Below are 14,226 nucleotides of genomic sequence, written 5' to 3'. Positions count from 1 at the left end.
CCGTGTTAGCCAGGATGGTCTTGATCTCCTGACCTTGTGATCTGCCCGCCTTGGCCTCCCAAAGTGTTGGGATTACAGGCGTGAGCCACCACACCCGGCCATTTTTTTTTGAGACAGAGTCTTGCTCTTTTGCCCAGGCTGGAGTGCAGCAGCGATCTCGGCTCACTGCAACCTCCGCCTCCCAGGTTCAAGCAATTATCTGCCTCAGCCTCCCTAGTAGCTGTGATTACAGGCATCCGCCATCACACCCGGCTAATTTTTGTATTTTTAGTAGAGACAGGGTTTCACCATGTTGGCCAGGCTGGTCTTGAACTCCTGACCTCGTGATCCACCCGCCTCAGCCTCCCAAAGTGTTGGGATTACAGGCATGAGCCACTACGCCCAGCCAAATATCCTACTTCTTAGCAACTTTTACCCCAATAGTTTTAGCACCCACTGATAATCTTTGTCTGAAATAATTATTACATTGGGGTTGGAAATGGTGATTTCCAAAGTCCAGCATTCCTTCTGCATTTTTTAGCTCACAATATTCTATAAACAGCAGATGAACATTCTTTTCTTCTCTCCCCTTTTTGTTTAACAATATGGATGCATAGATTTCTGTTGTTAAATCATTACCTTCATTCTTCTCTTTTTTTGAGACAAGGTCTTGCTCTGTTGCCCAGGCTGCAGTGCAGTGGCATGAGCATAACTCACTGCAGCCTCAAGCTCCTGGGCTCAAGCAACCTTCCCACCTCAGCTCCTGAGTAGCTGGGACTACAGGTATGCATCACCCCTAGCTAATTTTTGTATTTTTTGTAGTGACAAGGTCTTGCAACGTTGCCCAGATGGGTTTCAAACTCCTGGCCTTAAGCAATCCTTCCACTTCACCCTCCCAAAATGCTGGGATTACAGGGGTTCGGCACTACATCCAGTCCCAGTATTCCTTTTAATTGTTAAATTGTCCCAAATTTGGCCCATGGAAACTCCTTCAAGCTGGCTCCTAAGATCTTTTGATATGAACTCATCAGTCTTTGAATACTTCCTATAGGCATCTCTGGTTTTTAAGACTTGTTTATATAATATTTATTTGCTGAAATTCCTGCAACATCTGCTTATTGGTTTTAGTTCTACTTTTTGCAGCAATAGAACATTTTACTTCTTCCATGTGGAATGTTCTGTTACTTAAATGCAGATATTATATTTGGGTTGGAGCAATTCTACAATACGACTTCACTAACATCACACAAGTACATAAATCATTAATTTAGCTCTACCGATATGCTCACTTTATTCCTAACTCTCACACTTTAGGATGTCCAACACACTTATTACCTGATTCAATTTCCAAAAGCTGCTAAGAAGTTAAACATTCATTTTCAAGCTTCCAAATGTTCCCATGTCAAAATGGTTGCATCAAAGGGGCCAGGTCAGAATTTCCTACATATATTCTGGGGTAGATTCATGCAGTGGGTCACAGCAAGTCCTTGCTACCACTACAGTAACCACAAAAGTATTATCAAATACTGCATTAATACTTACCAGCTGAGTTACACCCAGCATTACTTATTATCCTAACATTCCTCTAACATTTGCATACAGATTTTTGCAGTTTATTATAATATTTTTATACATGAAGAGCACATAAAATGCAGATGTGCCCTCTCTCTAGGGAATACCCAATCAACACTGCGTATTACTATACATATTTGCTCAGGCCAGTCAAGGAAAGCCTGATGAGCCTTGAGCAAACAATGGCCCCACTCTGAACAGATAAAGAGTACTCTGTCCTCTAGAATCAATACACCTTCAAATACAGGTAGGCAGACAGTAACCCTTCAAGTGGGCACACATACTCAAGTTCCTCTCTTTGAAGACCTATATCCAGTATCTGAAATTTATTGGTGGCATTTACCCACTAGGGAAAACAATTCTAATTATACATGGAAGTTAATCAATCATATTAAATACATAAAATGGTATACCACTTTATATTTCTTATTTCTTTTCCAGTATGATTAAAGCACACTGAAGGTAGAAAGAATCTTCATCAAGTGCTTTGCAACTCTGAGCAGGGAGCATGAAATATTTATCACTACACTATAAAGGTACAACAATAATACAATAATTAAAATGATAATAAGATACATAATAAAATGTGACTTTCAGTACTAAGAACAGAGGATAGGGAAAAAAAAGAATGCCTAATTTCTAGTTAGTTATCTAGGGCTCCTTGAGTGATGTGAAATTTTGACATTTCTGAACAATAATAGAAAAAAAACAAAGAACAAATGAGAAAGAGAAGGCAATGTAAAACAAATGTTAAAGGCAAAAGTAAATCAAATCAGCATGTAAAGAAAATATCCACAAAAGTATACCAATCATCCAGAAGGTACCTTTGTTCAGAAGAAGAAGGAAGTCAGGTGCTTTTTCCCGAAAAACCCTTTGAGCATCCTCAGCTTTCATGGACACTTCCTTTGTCTGAACTAGGAAAAAGCCTTTACCAACCATCTGTGAAAATAAAATTTCATTGAGATTTTAAAATGAACTTCTGAGACTAAAACAATGATTTCCTATTCTAGTATTTCTCTGTATAAAATGCAACAACAGCACACTGATTTTTGTTTTAATTATAAGTCTAATTCAGGGTGTTTGCTATAATAAGTTCTCACTATATGAGATTCTTTCTTACAGATGGGTGGTTCTGGTTTAGTACTGCAGTTAAGGTTAAGGGTCAAATAAATGTGAATTATCTCTCAAGTTTAAAACATGATTAAAATTTTTCTACAACCAGATGGAAGTTTTAGTTTGGTGATACTGCAAATGTCCAATAAGAAGAGAATGGTTAAGTAAATTATAGTACAGTCACATGATGAAATGCCACAGTTCATTACATTTATCACAGTTCATTAAATACAACAAAGATGTTATAATAAAATGAGGAAAAGCTTATGTAATAACGTTAATTTTACTTTTATTTGTTTATTTTTCTTTTTCTTTTTTTTTTTGAGATAGGGTGTCACTCTGTTGCCCTGGCTGGAATGTAGTGGTGCAATCATAGCTCACTGCAGCCTCAAACGCCTGGGTTCAAACGATTCTCCCACCTCAGCCTCCCAGGCAGCTAGCTGGGACTACAAGCCCGTGCCACCATGCTGGCTAATTTTTAAAATTTTTTTTGTAGAAACAGGTTCTCGCCATGTTGCCAGGCTGATCTTGAACTCCTGGGCTCAAGCCATCCTCCTGCCTCAGCCACCCAAGATGCTGGAATTATAAGCATGAGCCACTGTACCTGGCCAATAATGTTAATTTTAAAAGGCATGATACAAATTTATATAGTATAGCACAATAATGGTAGATCACACTTATGGAGCACTTACCATGTGGCAGGCAGTTTTATGTACTTTACATATATATATTTAACCCTCTCACGAAGTAGGTATCATTACCCTCATTGTACAGATATGAAAACTAAGGCGCACAGTGATTAAGGAACTTGCCCAAGGACATTTAACAATTAAGTGACAGAGCTGTGATTCAAACCTAGTTAATCTAATTACAGACTAAATAAATTTAAAAATGATTCCTAAAAAGATTATTCAAGGTATGGTACAATTATGCATCGATTTTAAACTTATTTTACTCTTTCTTATTTCTATAATTCTCCACAATGAGGGCATATTAATTTTTAAAGTAATTATGAAAGTAGTTTTTAAAAATGCAGTCAGCCCAGCATCATGGCTCACACATGCATCCCAAGCACTCTGAGAGGCCAAGGTGGGAGGACTGCTTGAGACCAGGAGTTTGAGACCAGCCTGGGCAACACAGCAAGACCCCATCTTTATAAAAAAAAATTTTTAATTAGCCAGGTGTGGTGGTGTGTGCCTGTAGTCCTAGCTACTCAGGAGGCTGAGGTGGGAGGATCCCTTAAGCCCAGGAGTTAGAGGCTACACTGAGCTATGATCTCACCACTGCACTCCAGCCTGGACAATAGAGCAAAACCTTGTCTTTAAAAAAAAAAAATGTAGTCATATTCCAACCACTTAATTTTTAGCAAAGCTTGTTAGGTTTTTAATAATTAAAAGTAACATATATTCTCAACACAGAACATTTGAAAAATAAAAAATAGAAATGAAGAAATATCAACCAGGGTGCTGCAACTAAAAGATGCTACTGCCATACAGGTATACCCTCCCAGTTTTCTTTTTCTCCCATTACAGAAATAATATATGCTCACTGTTAAATCCATAGAACTACAAAAAAAGAAAACCCTGCTGTTAATCAACTGCCTAAGAATAAGCATGCCTGTTAACATTTAAGTATCTATAACTTTCCAGACTTACCTACTTAAAAAAATCAGTTACTTACCTAATATTCTACAAATTTTCACTTACTTAATTGTGACATTTTCTACATAAAGTCAGTTTTAATGGCTGATAGTATTTCATCCTATGGCTACATTATTCCATACCATTCCATCGAATTTTATTAAACTCAAATCCTATTTCAGAACCCTCATTCAATGCTGCCTCCGAAAAAAGAAACATACATTTAAAAATTGTAGAGAATTACATGGACATCACTGCCAGATGACTGTAAAATAAAAATATCAGAAACAATTCTATCTCTCTTATTTTCTAGAGTGCTTATCATCTCTGATTTTATAAACACAAACTGATGAGATTATGATGATTACTTCAAAATAATGTTACCTAAATAATAAACTATATTTTAATATTTCACTGCAGATATTTGGAGAGACTCCTTTTCATGAAAATTCTACTTTTAAAGACTTGAAAATAGTGGTAACTACCCAACTTCAATTTCAGATGATGAAATACTCCCAAACAATTCAAACTATTTTACTCTATTTTATCCTGTACATATCTGTGATGTAGGTAAGAGAAGTCGAGGAAAGAAAAACAATTTTTATTGTTTGTTTGTTTTTGAGACGGAGTCTTGCCCTCTCGCCCAGGCTGGAGTGCAGTGGTGGGATCTCAGCTCACTGCAACCTCCGTCTCGTGGGTTCAGGCAATTCCCTGCCACAGCCTCCCGAGTAGCTGGGATTACAAGCACCCACCACCACGCCTGGCTAATTTTTGTATTTTTAGTACAGACGGGGTTTCACCATCTTGGCCAGGCTGGTCTTGAACTCCTGACCTCGTGATCCACCCGCCTCGGCCTCCCAAAGTGCTGGGATTACAGGCATGAGCCACTGCGCCTGGCTGGAATCTGATTTTTAGGTGAGAAAACCAAAGTCTAGTAACTTCTCTTGGCTCCCTATGGAATGTCTTTTTGCTTTACCCAGCCTTTTTGGACTTCCTAACCTCTCTCAAATTGTATACTTCCTATTGCAAAAAAAAAAAAAAATCATTATTTAATGCATTAAAACAATGTGAAACAAAATTCTGTAATCCTCCTGGGGTTTAACAAATATAGAGTTAGCAATCATAGTTTCAGTCTAAGCTGTCCTAAGACATTTGTGTTATGACATGAGAAAGACTCAAGTTTTATTTTTTTCATCTCAAGATTCACTAGCTTCTATACATATTTCCCTGCGAACTCATCTCATTTTTTAAAAAATGTAATCTCTCAATATAATATATAAGTCTTTTGTCTTTCAGCATGTTTTGATACCCTCTTCACATGTACTTGGTATTTTATTTTTTATTTTTGTTTGTTCTCTTCATTCCTTAATTCTGTACTTTCAGAATAAGATAGGATAACTATAGCCAAATAGTCCCTAGACTGGAAGGCCCTAGAGTCCACATGCTTTCAGTCACATTCCTGCTCCACCAGGCATTCAGCAACTTTCCTTTACCACTGAGGGAGCATAACAGCATCATGTTTAAGGGTTAAGGTGTGGCCTACACAGCCAGACTGCCTGGATTGGAATCATGGCTCTGCTTTTTCCAGCTGAATGACCTTTTGCAAGGTACTTACCCTCTTTATGGTCTATTTTTCATATCTGTAAAATGGGGAATAATAGCACCTATTTCATAGAGTTGTTTTGAGTATTGAGTTAATTCATTTAAATTCCTTACAATAGTGCCTGGCATATAGTAAACACTATGTAAGTGTTAGTTATTATTATTGCTGTGGGATTGTTTATATTGTATTCCAGAGGATATCTAAAGAATATCATTCTTCCTGGTCATATTCTTTTCAAGGGCACACAACACTGCCATTTCACATACCAGATACCAAAGGTTAAAAGGTTAAGAACATTTGATGATTCATGAAGAAACACTGTTTTGATGGCTTTTTCTTTAAACATGCTAAATATTCTTTATGTCCACTCCTCATTACCTACAAAAAAGGAGTTTAACCTAAATAATTACATATTTTGAAAATTGTTTGTAGTTTTTTTTAAATCACCATACTGCATAATGAAAGCATTTACCTCTCAGATGTTGGATTAACATGTGATCAGATAGCTCAAAAGCCAGAAGCACATTTTTCTGTATCTTACCAGATTCATGGAATGTTTTTATCACATAGGCATAAGCAAAAAAGAAAATATAAAAGTCTTAAAATTAAACTTTGGCTTCTGTTGGTTTAAAAACTATACCTCAGATATACTTTGTGGATTTCAGACATTTCTACATGGGTTTTCTACATTGTGGAATATATAGCTATTGAGAGGTATTCATTTTTAGTATTTTCCTAAAATCATTCCTTTTGATATGTTCCAACTTTAAAAAAAAAAAATCCATTCAAAAAGAGACTTGATGAGTTTTCCGGCCGAGCGTGGTGGCTCTCGCCTATAATCCCAGCACTTTGGGAGGCCGAGGCGGGTGGACTGCTTGAGGTCAGGAGTTCGAGACCAGCCTAACCAACATGGCAAAACCCTGTCTCTACTAAAAATACAAAAATTAGCGGGCATGGTGGCAGGCATCTGTAATCCCAGCTACTCGGGAGGCTGAGGCAGGAGAATCGCTTAAACCCGGGAGGCAGAGGTTGCAGTGAGCTGAGATCACGCCACTGCACTCCAGCCTGGGAGACAAAGTGAGACTCCGTCTCAAAAAAATAAAAAGAGACTTGATGAGTTTTCCATTCACTTCTCTATGTCTTTAAGTTTGGTTTTTAAATTCAAACAGATTCCTCCTGAAGGAACCTGATTAATGGATAATCAATACATCCTACTGCTGCCTTCCCACTGGAGCACCCACCAACTAAGGAACTGCTGCTTCTGGAGCCCCTAACCTCTGTATCTCCAATTATTTTTCAAGCAGAAGCTGCTACCCCAAAAAGCCTTCTCTATTCATGAGCTCACCAAGACCCACTGTTCATGAGCCTATGAGCTTTGCCAACCTAGCTTCCATCTCACTCTTCTGCATCAAGCTCCCTTCTATGGCAATAAAGGAAAATAAGGAACGTAATGTGGAGGTTGCTCTCACAGTCACAACAGGGTCCAAAAGTTGTATTCCTAAATGTACTTTTGGCTGGGTGCGGTGGCTCATGCCTGTAATCCCAGCACTTTGGGAGGCTTAGGCAGGTGGATCATGAGGTCAAAAGATCGAGACCATCCTGGCCAACGTGGTGAAACCCCGTCTCTACTAACAATACAAAAAAAATTAGCTGGGTGTGGTGGCGCCCACCTGTAGTTCCAGCTACTTGGGAGGCTGAGGCAGGAGAATTGCTTGAACCCAGGAGGCAGAAGTTGCGGTGAGCCGAGATCGCACCACTGCACTCCAGCTGGGTGACAGAGCAAGACCCCGTCACAAAAAAAAAAAAAAAAAAAAAATTGCATTTTCTTACCCCCTAACCAATTAGAACTCTAAAGAAATTTCCCCACTAAATAATTATAAAATGTCATGCTTTACTAAGCAGTACTACTTTTGTGAGCTTCTCTGGAAATCATCTAGTATAATGGAAACTCTTTAAGGGCAGAGAATTTTGTCTATGTATCTTCATCTCCAGCATACACTGTAGTTCATCATTTCTGAGTTGCTATCAATTATAAGATGCATTCCAGATAAGCAAAATCATGGAAAACAAATAGGCATCCTATCATCAGTGAAATATGATAACAGTAACTAGCACATAATAGGTGCTTAATGCTTACTGATTTGAATTATATTTTTTTAAAGTTTCTTTGGGAAAGTATTTTGAGGCCCAAGCAATCTACTTACAAACAAATGCTTAATGCTTACTGAATTGAATTATATTTTTTAAAAGTTTCTTTGAGAAAGTATTTTGAGGCCCAAGCAATCTACTTACAGATGAGTCTGTTGGGAGAGGGGGTGGTGGCAAAGGACTATAACTTGAGGGTTGCCTGTATTTCCAATAGCCAATTTGAAAAGAATGGAAGTACTCCAGAGTGGTACATTTTTAAATCTAGGTGTATGACTATTTCTCTTCTCTTTCTCCTTACCTCATCAATTAGTTTTCTGGCATTTGCAATAGTGTAATCACCAGCAAATAATACCACTAAGCATGATTCATCGCTGCTCTTCTGTCTCTGACCCCGGGATATTGGAACAATGCTTCTATTGGCTTCTGTGGAAACACGAACAGCTTTGAGCTCTTCAGTAGTAGGTATAGGAACATAGTCCTGAACCACAGCATCTTCTGGAAGAAGGCTCCAGTTGAGTTCTCCTGACACAGGTGTAAAGTCATGAATGTTACTCCATGTATTGTTGAAGATACTTAGCCCTGCATCTTTGAACTGGAAAGCTAATTCAGGATAGTACCATTGAAAACATCCAAATTTGATATTTGAGGAAGACTCAATGATGGGTTGAGTGGCACAACACAAAAAGACTTCCAGCTTTCTACAATCTCGCACACGAAATTGTTGGCAGGCTAATGTGCACTTGCAATCTCTGCAATTCCGGAAAAACACGCTGCCTTTCACGGGTCCCAGAAAAATTATGCAGTTAGTACAGTCATCAATGGTAACTGTAGCAGAGTGATCAAAAATATAGATGTTACAGTTCTCACAGTCTTGAATGAGAAACTGTTGTCCTGCTACCGTCCCAGGTAAGCGACCTACTGTTTCATCCTTCAGTCCACTGAACATGTAGTCTTTTGGATCAACCTGCAGGAACAAAACACAGACCTTGAGTATTATTAACATTATTCAACAAGTATCAACTAAAGGACTATTGGCTGCCAGGCACAGTTCTTAGTGCTGAAATATAAATTCTTAATCTCAATGACTTTGAAACACAGTAACAAAATGAACAGGACAAATTGTTTCTCTCAATAATAATATAAAACCTATGATCTTAGTCAACATACACACCTCCCAGAAGACAGATCCCCTCTCTTTGCTATTAAATTGTGTTCTGGGCATGCAAAGCTAAAGGGTAGCCTCTGTGACACTATGGTTTGAGTTTTCCCATGACTTAACCCAAGTGACACCTACATCATCATTGCTACTGTCAATATTGTCAGTAGGCTTTTAGCCTATTTGGAATTTATAAAAGTAAAAAATGTACTAAGCTTTGTAGAGTACCAGGGTCAAAAATATATTTTTAAATGATTGTTTTAATAAAAGCGCTATGAAAAATTCAACTCATATCCTATGTATCTAATGATCTTAACCATGACCTTGCTATTTCAGCTTTCTGATACTTTTTCTTTTTTGATGCTTCATTTTTAAAACTTCTACTTTCTAAAAAAATCTGAGGCTGGGTGCAGTGGCTCTTGCTTTTAATCCCAGCACTTTGGGAGGCCGAGGTGGGAGGATCAGATGAGACCAGGAGTTCGAGACCAGCCTGGCCAACATGGCGAAACCCCGTCTCTATTAAAAATACAAAAATTACCCAGGCGTGGTGGTGCATGTCTGTAATCCCAGCTACTCAGGAGGCTGAGGCATAAGAATAGCTTGAGCCTCGGAGGTGGAGGTTGCAGTGAGCCGAGATCGCACCACTGCACTCCAGCCTGGGGGACACAGTGAGACTCTGTCCCAAAAATAATAATAATAATAAAATAAAATTCTGAAATTGGGAATGTACCCAGACTGAAATATATTTCTCTATCCTTTTTCAAATCAATGTATGGTCTCAGTTTCTAAACCCCAACTGATTTCTGCAATATGCTACAGAAAACAGAAGAACCTGAAGGCACAAGAATCACAATATGTAAATGCAAGCAAATTTGATTCAAGCATTTATTAAGCTACAATGCAATTTTTCAAATTTGGCCATTTCTATTCTTAGATCTTCCAAACTATAGCTCGCTCCTTCCTTCACTCCTTCTTTCGCTCCTTTCTTCCTTCACTACTTCCTTCCTTCCTTCCTCCCTCCCTCCTTCCCTTCCTCTCTTCCTTCCCTTCCTTCCCTCCCTCCTTTCTCTCTCTCTCTCTCTCTCTCTCTCTTTCTTTCGAGACGGAGTCTCGCTCTGTCGCCCAGGCTGGAATGCAGTGGCGCAATCTCAGCTCACTGCAAGCTCCACCTCCTGGGTTCAGGCCATTCTCCGCCTCAGCCTCCCGAGTAGCTGGGACCACAGGTGCCTGCCACCACACCCGGCTAATTTTGTTTTTGTATTTTTTTTTTTTTCTGAGACGGAGTCTCGCCCTGTTGCCCAGGCTGGAGTGGAGTGGCATGAACTCGGCTCTCTCCTGTCTCAGCCTCCCGAGTAGCTGGGACTACAGGCACCCGCCACCATGCCTGGCTAATTTTTTGTATTTTTTAGTAGAGATGGGGTTTCACTGTGTTACCCAGGATGGTCTTGATCTCCTGACCTCGTGATCTGCCCGCCTCAGCCTCCCAAAATGCTGGGATTACAGGTGTGAGCCACCGCGCCTGGCCCCTGTTTTTGTATTTTTAGTACAGATGGGGTTTCACCATGTTAGCCAGGATGGTCTCGATCTCCTGGCTTTGTGATCCACCTGCCTCGGCCTCCCAAAGTGCTGGGATTACAGGCGTGAGCCACCGTGCCCGGCCTTTTTCTTTTTTTTTTTTTTGAGATGGAGTTTCACTCTTGTCACCCAGGCTGGAGTGCAATGGCACAATCTTGGCTCACTGCAACCTCCACCTCCCGGGTTCAAGTGATTCTCCTGCCTCAGCCTCCTGAGTAGCTGGGATTACAGGCGTGCGCAACCATGCCCAGCTAATGTTGTATTTTTAGTAGAGATGGGGTTTCACCATGTTAGCCGGGCTGGTCTTAAACTCCTGACCTTGGATGATCCACCTGCCTTGGCCTCCCAAAGTGCTGGGATTACAGGTGTGAGCCACCGAGCCTGGCCCACATAATCTTTTAAACAGTATGCCTGGAAAATGTCACATTAATTTTTTTTATTTTAACTGACCTATCAAAATATGGTCACTAAAAGCCTATTTTTGTCTCTTCCATGTGACTTTCTTATCTACTTCAACTGTTTTAACTGTTTGTGACTATATAAACTTCATGCAAAACCATTCATGCACCATAGGCTCCCATATATACAATATGTAAAAATTTGATTTACAAAGCAAAATTTAATCATCTTAATGATTAGCAAATGAGCTTAAATTGACTTAGTAATTGCACAATAGATATTGTACTTAGCCAGTTTTACATGCTGTACTAGGAGGAACACTGGTCTGCAGTATGAGGCAATGAAAGAAGTACTCATTTTCCAGTCCCAATTTTGTCCCCTATAAGCAACCTGATCTTGAAAAAATCACCTTAACTTTCTGGATGTTCAGTCACTCTACCAATATTTGAATACCCAGTATGAGCCAAACATTGTTTTAGGCACTAAAATGAATAGGACCAGCTCTTTCCATAAAAGTAAACATTCATCTAAACTAAAAACAACTTGACCATGTAATGAGAGATGCTGAGAATATTTTGGAGGGGACAGAGAAGGGACATCTGGGGCGGGGAAGAGAAGTGGGGTGGAAGTTCTGCAAAACATGAGAATGGATAAACTAGAGCTCGTTAGGTAAAAGGGGTAGGAATAAAGGACTCTCCCTTCCCATGCCAGGCAAAAGTAACAGACGGAACAAAGTAAAATTCTTCAGGGAGTAGGAGGAAAACTGAAAGTAGTTTGGTGTTACACATGCTATCAGAATGCTAGTAGATGAAGCTACAGAGGTAGGCAGAAACCATATTATATAAAGCTTAGAAGTTATCCACAGACAAGAGGGAACCACAGAAAGATTTAAATAAGCAAAATTTACATGTCAGGATAATTACTCTGATGAGATAAGGACACATGCAACATGGATTGATCGGAGAGACTATTGTAGTCATACAGAAAGGGCTGGAACCAGAGCTGTAATTAGTAGGGAAGAAGAAGATGGGATGAATTTGAGAAATACTGAGGAAACAGAATCAGCAGACTGGTAATTCAATGGCTGTAGGAGGTAAGGCAGAAGGATGAATCACAGAGGAAAGGCCATGTGAGGACACAGCAAGAAGGCAGCTGTCTGTAAGCCAGGAAGAGAGCCCTCACCAGACACTGAATCTGCTGGCACCTTGATCTTGGACTTCCCAGGCTCTAGAGCTGTGAGAAATAAACTTCTGTTATTTAAGCCACCAGTCTGTGGTATTTTGTTATGGCAGTCTGTTTTAGTCTGCTCAGACTGCAAAAGCCAACCTCTTGCTATGTCATCACCAGACCTGTCCTCTGTGTGAAGGAGAGGGAGGGAGCAAGTGCAAGCTAACTGAATCTTCTTATAAGGACACTCACTAATCCTATCAGATCAGCACTCTACCTTTATGACCTCACTTAACCTTAATTACTTCCTTAGAGGTCCCATCTCCAAATACAGCCATGTGTAGGGGGGTAGGGCTTCAACATATGAATTTGACAAACATTCAGTCCATAACAGCTGCCAATGCTGAGGAGTTAAATGTAATTTACTACCCTAAGTATTTTCTCTGGACGCTCCAGTTTTCCTAGCTCATAGGGAGAAATTAATCTGATAGCTAAAGATTTTATAGCTAAATAGTTCTGTAGTATAAAATTAGTTGGATTGTCAGCACGGCCTTCCAAGGAGAAATTTAAGATTTATGTTGCTGTACTTTCTCAACAATTCCTGAAAGTTTTTCAAAACAAAAAGCATTAGGAGCTAGACACAGTGGCTCACATCTGTAATCCCAGCTACTTGAGAGTGGGCCAGTGGCCTAGTGAGACTAGGAGTTTGAGACTGGCCTGGGTGACACAGTGACACTCCCCTAGCTCTAAAAAAGTTTTTTAAAACTTAGCAGATTATTTGAAGTGAGCTGGTGGAAGGGGGTTAAAAAAAAACAAAAACCCTTAGCTGGGCATGGTGGTGTGCGCCTGTAGTCCTAGCTACTCAGAAGGCTGAGGCAGGAGGACTGCTTGTGCCTGGGAGTTCAAGGCTGCAGTGAGCCATGATCATGCCACTGCACTCCAGCCTGGGTGACAAAGCAAGACCCTGACACTTTAAAAAAAAAAAAAGTAATAATAAACAACTGAAACTGAAATCCTTCATAATTTTGCAGGTTACTAGTTCTGAAATAAAGTGTCTAGAATCACAAACATGGAAAGGTCATGTTTTAAATTATTTTTTCCTAAGAGCCACTTATGAAGTGAGTTTAGTTTAGACTGTATTATTTTTTTTCTGACACAGGGTCTCACTCTGTTGCCCAGGTTGGAGTGCAGTGGCACACTCACAGCTCACTGCAGCCTCGACCTCCACCGTTCAAGCAATCCTCCCCGCCTCAGTCTCCTGAGTAGCTGGGACTACAAGTGCACATCACCATGCACAACTAATTTTCGTATTTTCTGTAGAGATGGGGTTTCGCCATGTTGTCCAGGCTGGTCTCGAACTCCTGGACTCAAGCGATCCACCCACCTCAGCCTCCCAAAGAGCTGGAATTACAGGCATGCGCCACCGTGTCTGGCCTAGACTATTTCTTACTACAATCCTTAAAAGGTAATGGATATACTTTAAAAAATCAAGGAAAGTGGCCAGGCGTGGTGGCTCACGCCTGTAATCCCAGCACATTGGGAGGCCGAGGCGGGTGGATCACCTGAGGTCAGGAGTTCCAGACCAGCCTGGCCAACATGGTGAAACCCCGTCTCTACTAAAAATACAAAACTTAGCTGGGCATGGTGGTGGGCGCCTGTAATCCCAGCTACTTGGGAGGCTGAAGCAGGAGAATCGCTTGAACCCAGGAGGCAGAGTTGCAGTGAGCCGAGATCGCACCACTGCACTGCAGCGTGGAAGACAAGAGCCAAATTCTGTCTCAAAAAAAAAAAAAAATCAAAGAAAAATTTCAAGAGTTGTAATTCATCTGATATCAATTTAATGTCCTACAGCTATCAAACCAAGTTAAGCATTA

At 40.1% G+C, this 14,226-nt stretch overlaps 1 protein-coding gene across 1 annotated transcript in view; it reads right to left on the bottom strand.

Annotated features, from left to right (window-relative positions):
- The window catches only part of RP2 (RP2 activator of ARL3 GTPase), a 47,890-nt gene that overhangs the window by 19,564 nt on the left and 14,100 nt on the right, over nucleotides 1-14,226 (bottom strand). The window contains exons 2-3 of the mRNA XM_003809677.5: nucleotides 8,354-9,019; nucleotides 2,376-2,490 (exon numbers count right to left, since the gene is read on the bottom strand). Of these exons, the coding sequence (XP_003809725.1) occupies nucleotides 2,376-2,490; nucleotides 8,354-9,019 (781 nt within the window). The remainder of the gene's footprint in view (nucleotides 1-2,375; nucleotides 2,491-8,353; nucleotides 9,020-14,226) is intronic.

This window comes from Pan paniscus, chromosome X (genome assembly GCF_029289425.2).
Source record: "Pan paniscus chromosome X, NHGRI_mPanPan1-v2.0_pri, whole genome shotgun sequence".
Classification (NCBI taxonomy): domain Eukaryota; kingdom Metazoa; phylum Chordata; class Mammalia; order Primates; family Hominidae; genus Pan; species Pan paniscus.
The sequence above is the reverse complement of the archived record's forward strand: the minus strand, read 5'-3'. Positions and strand labels throughout refer to the sequence as shown.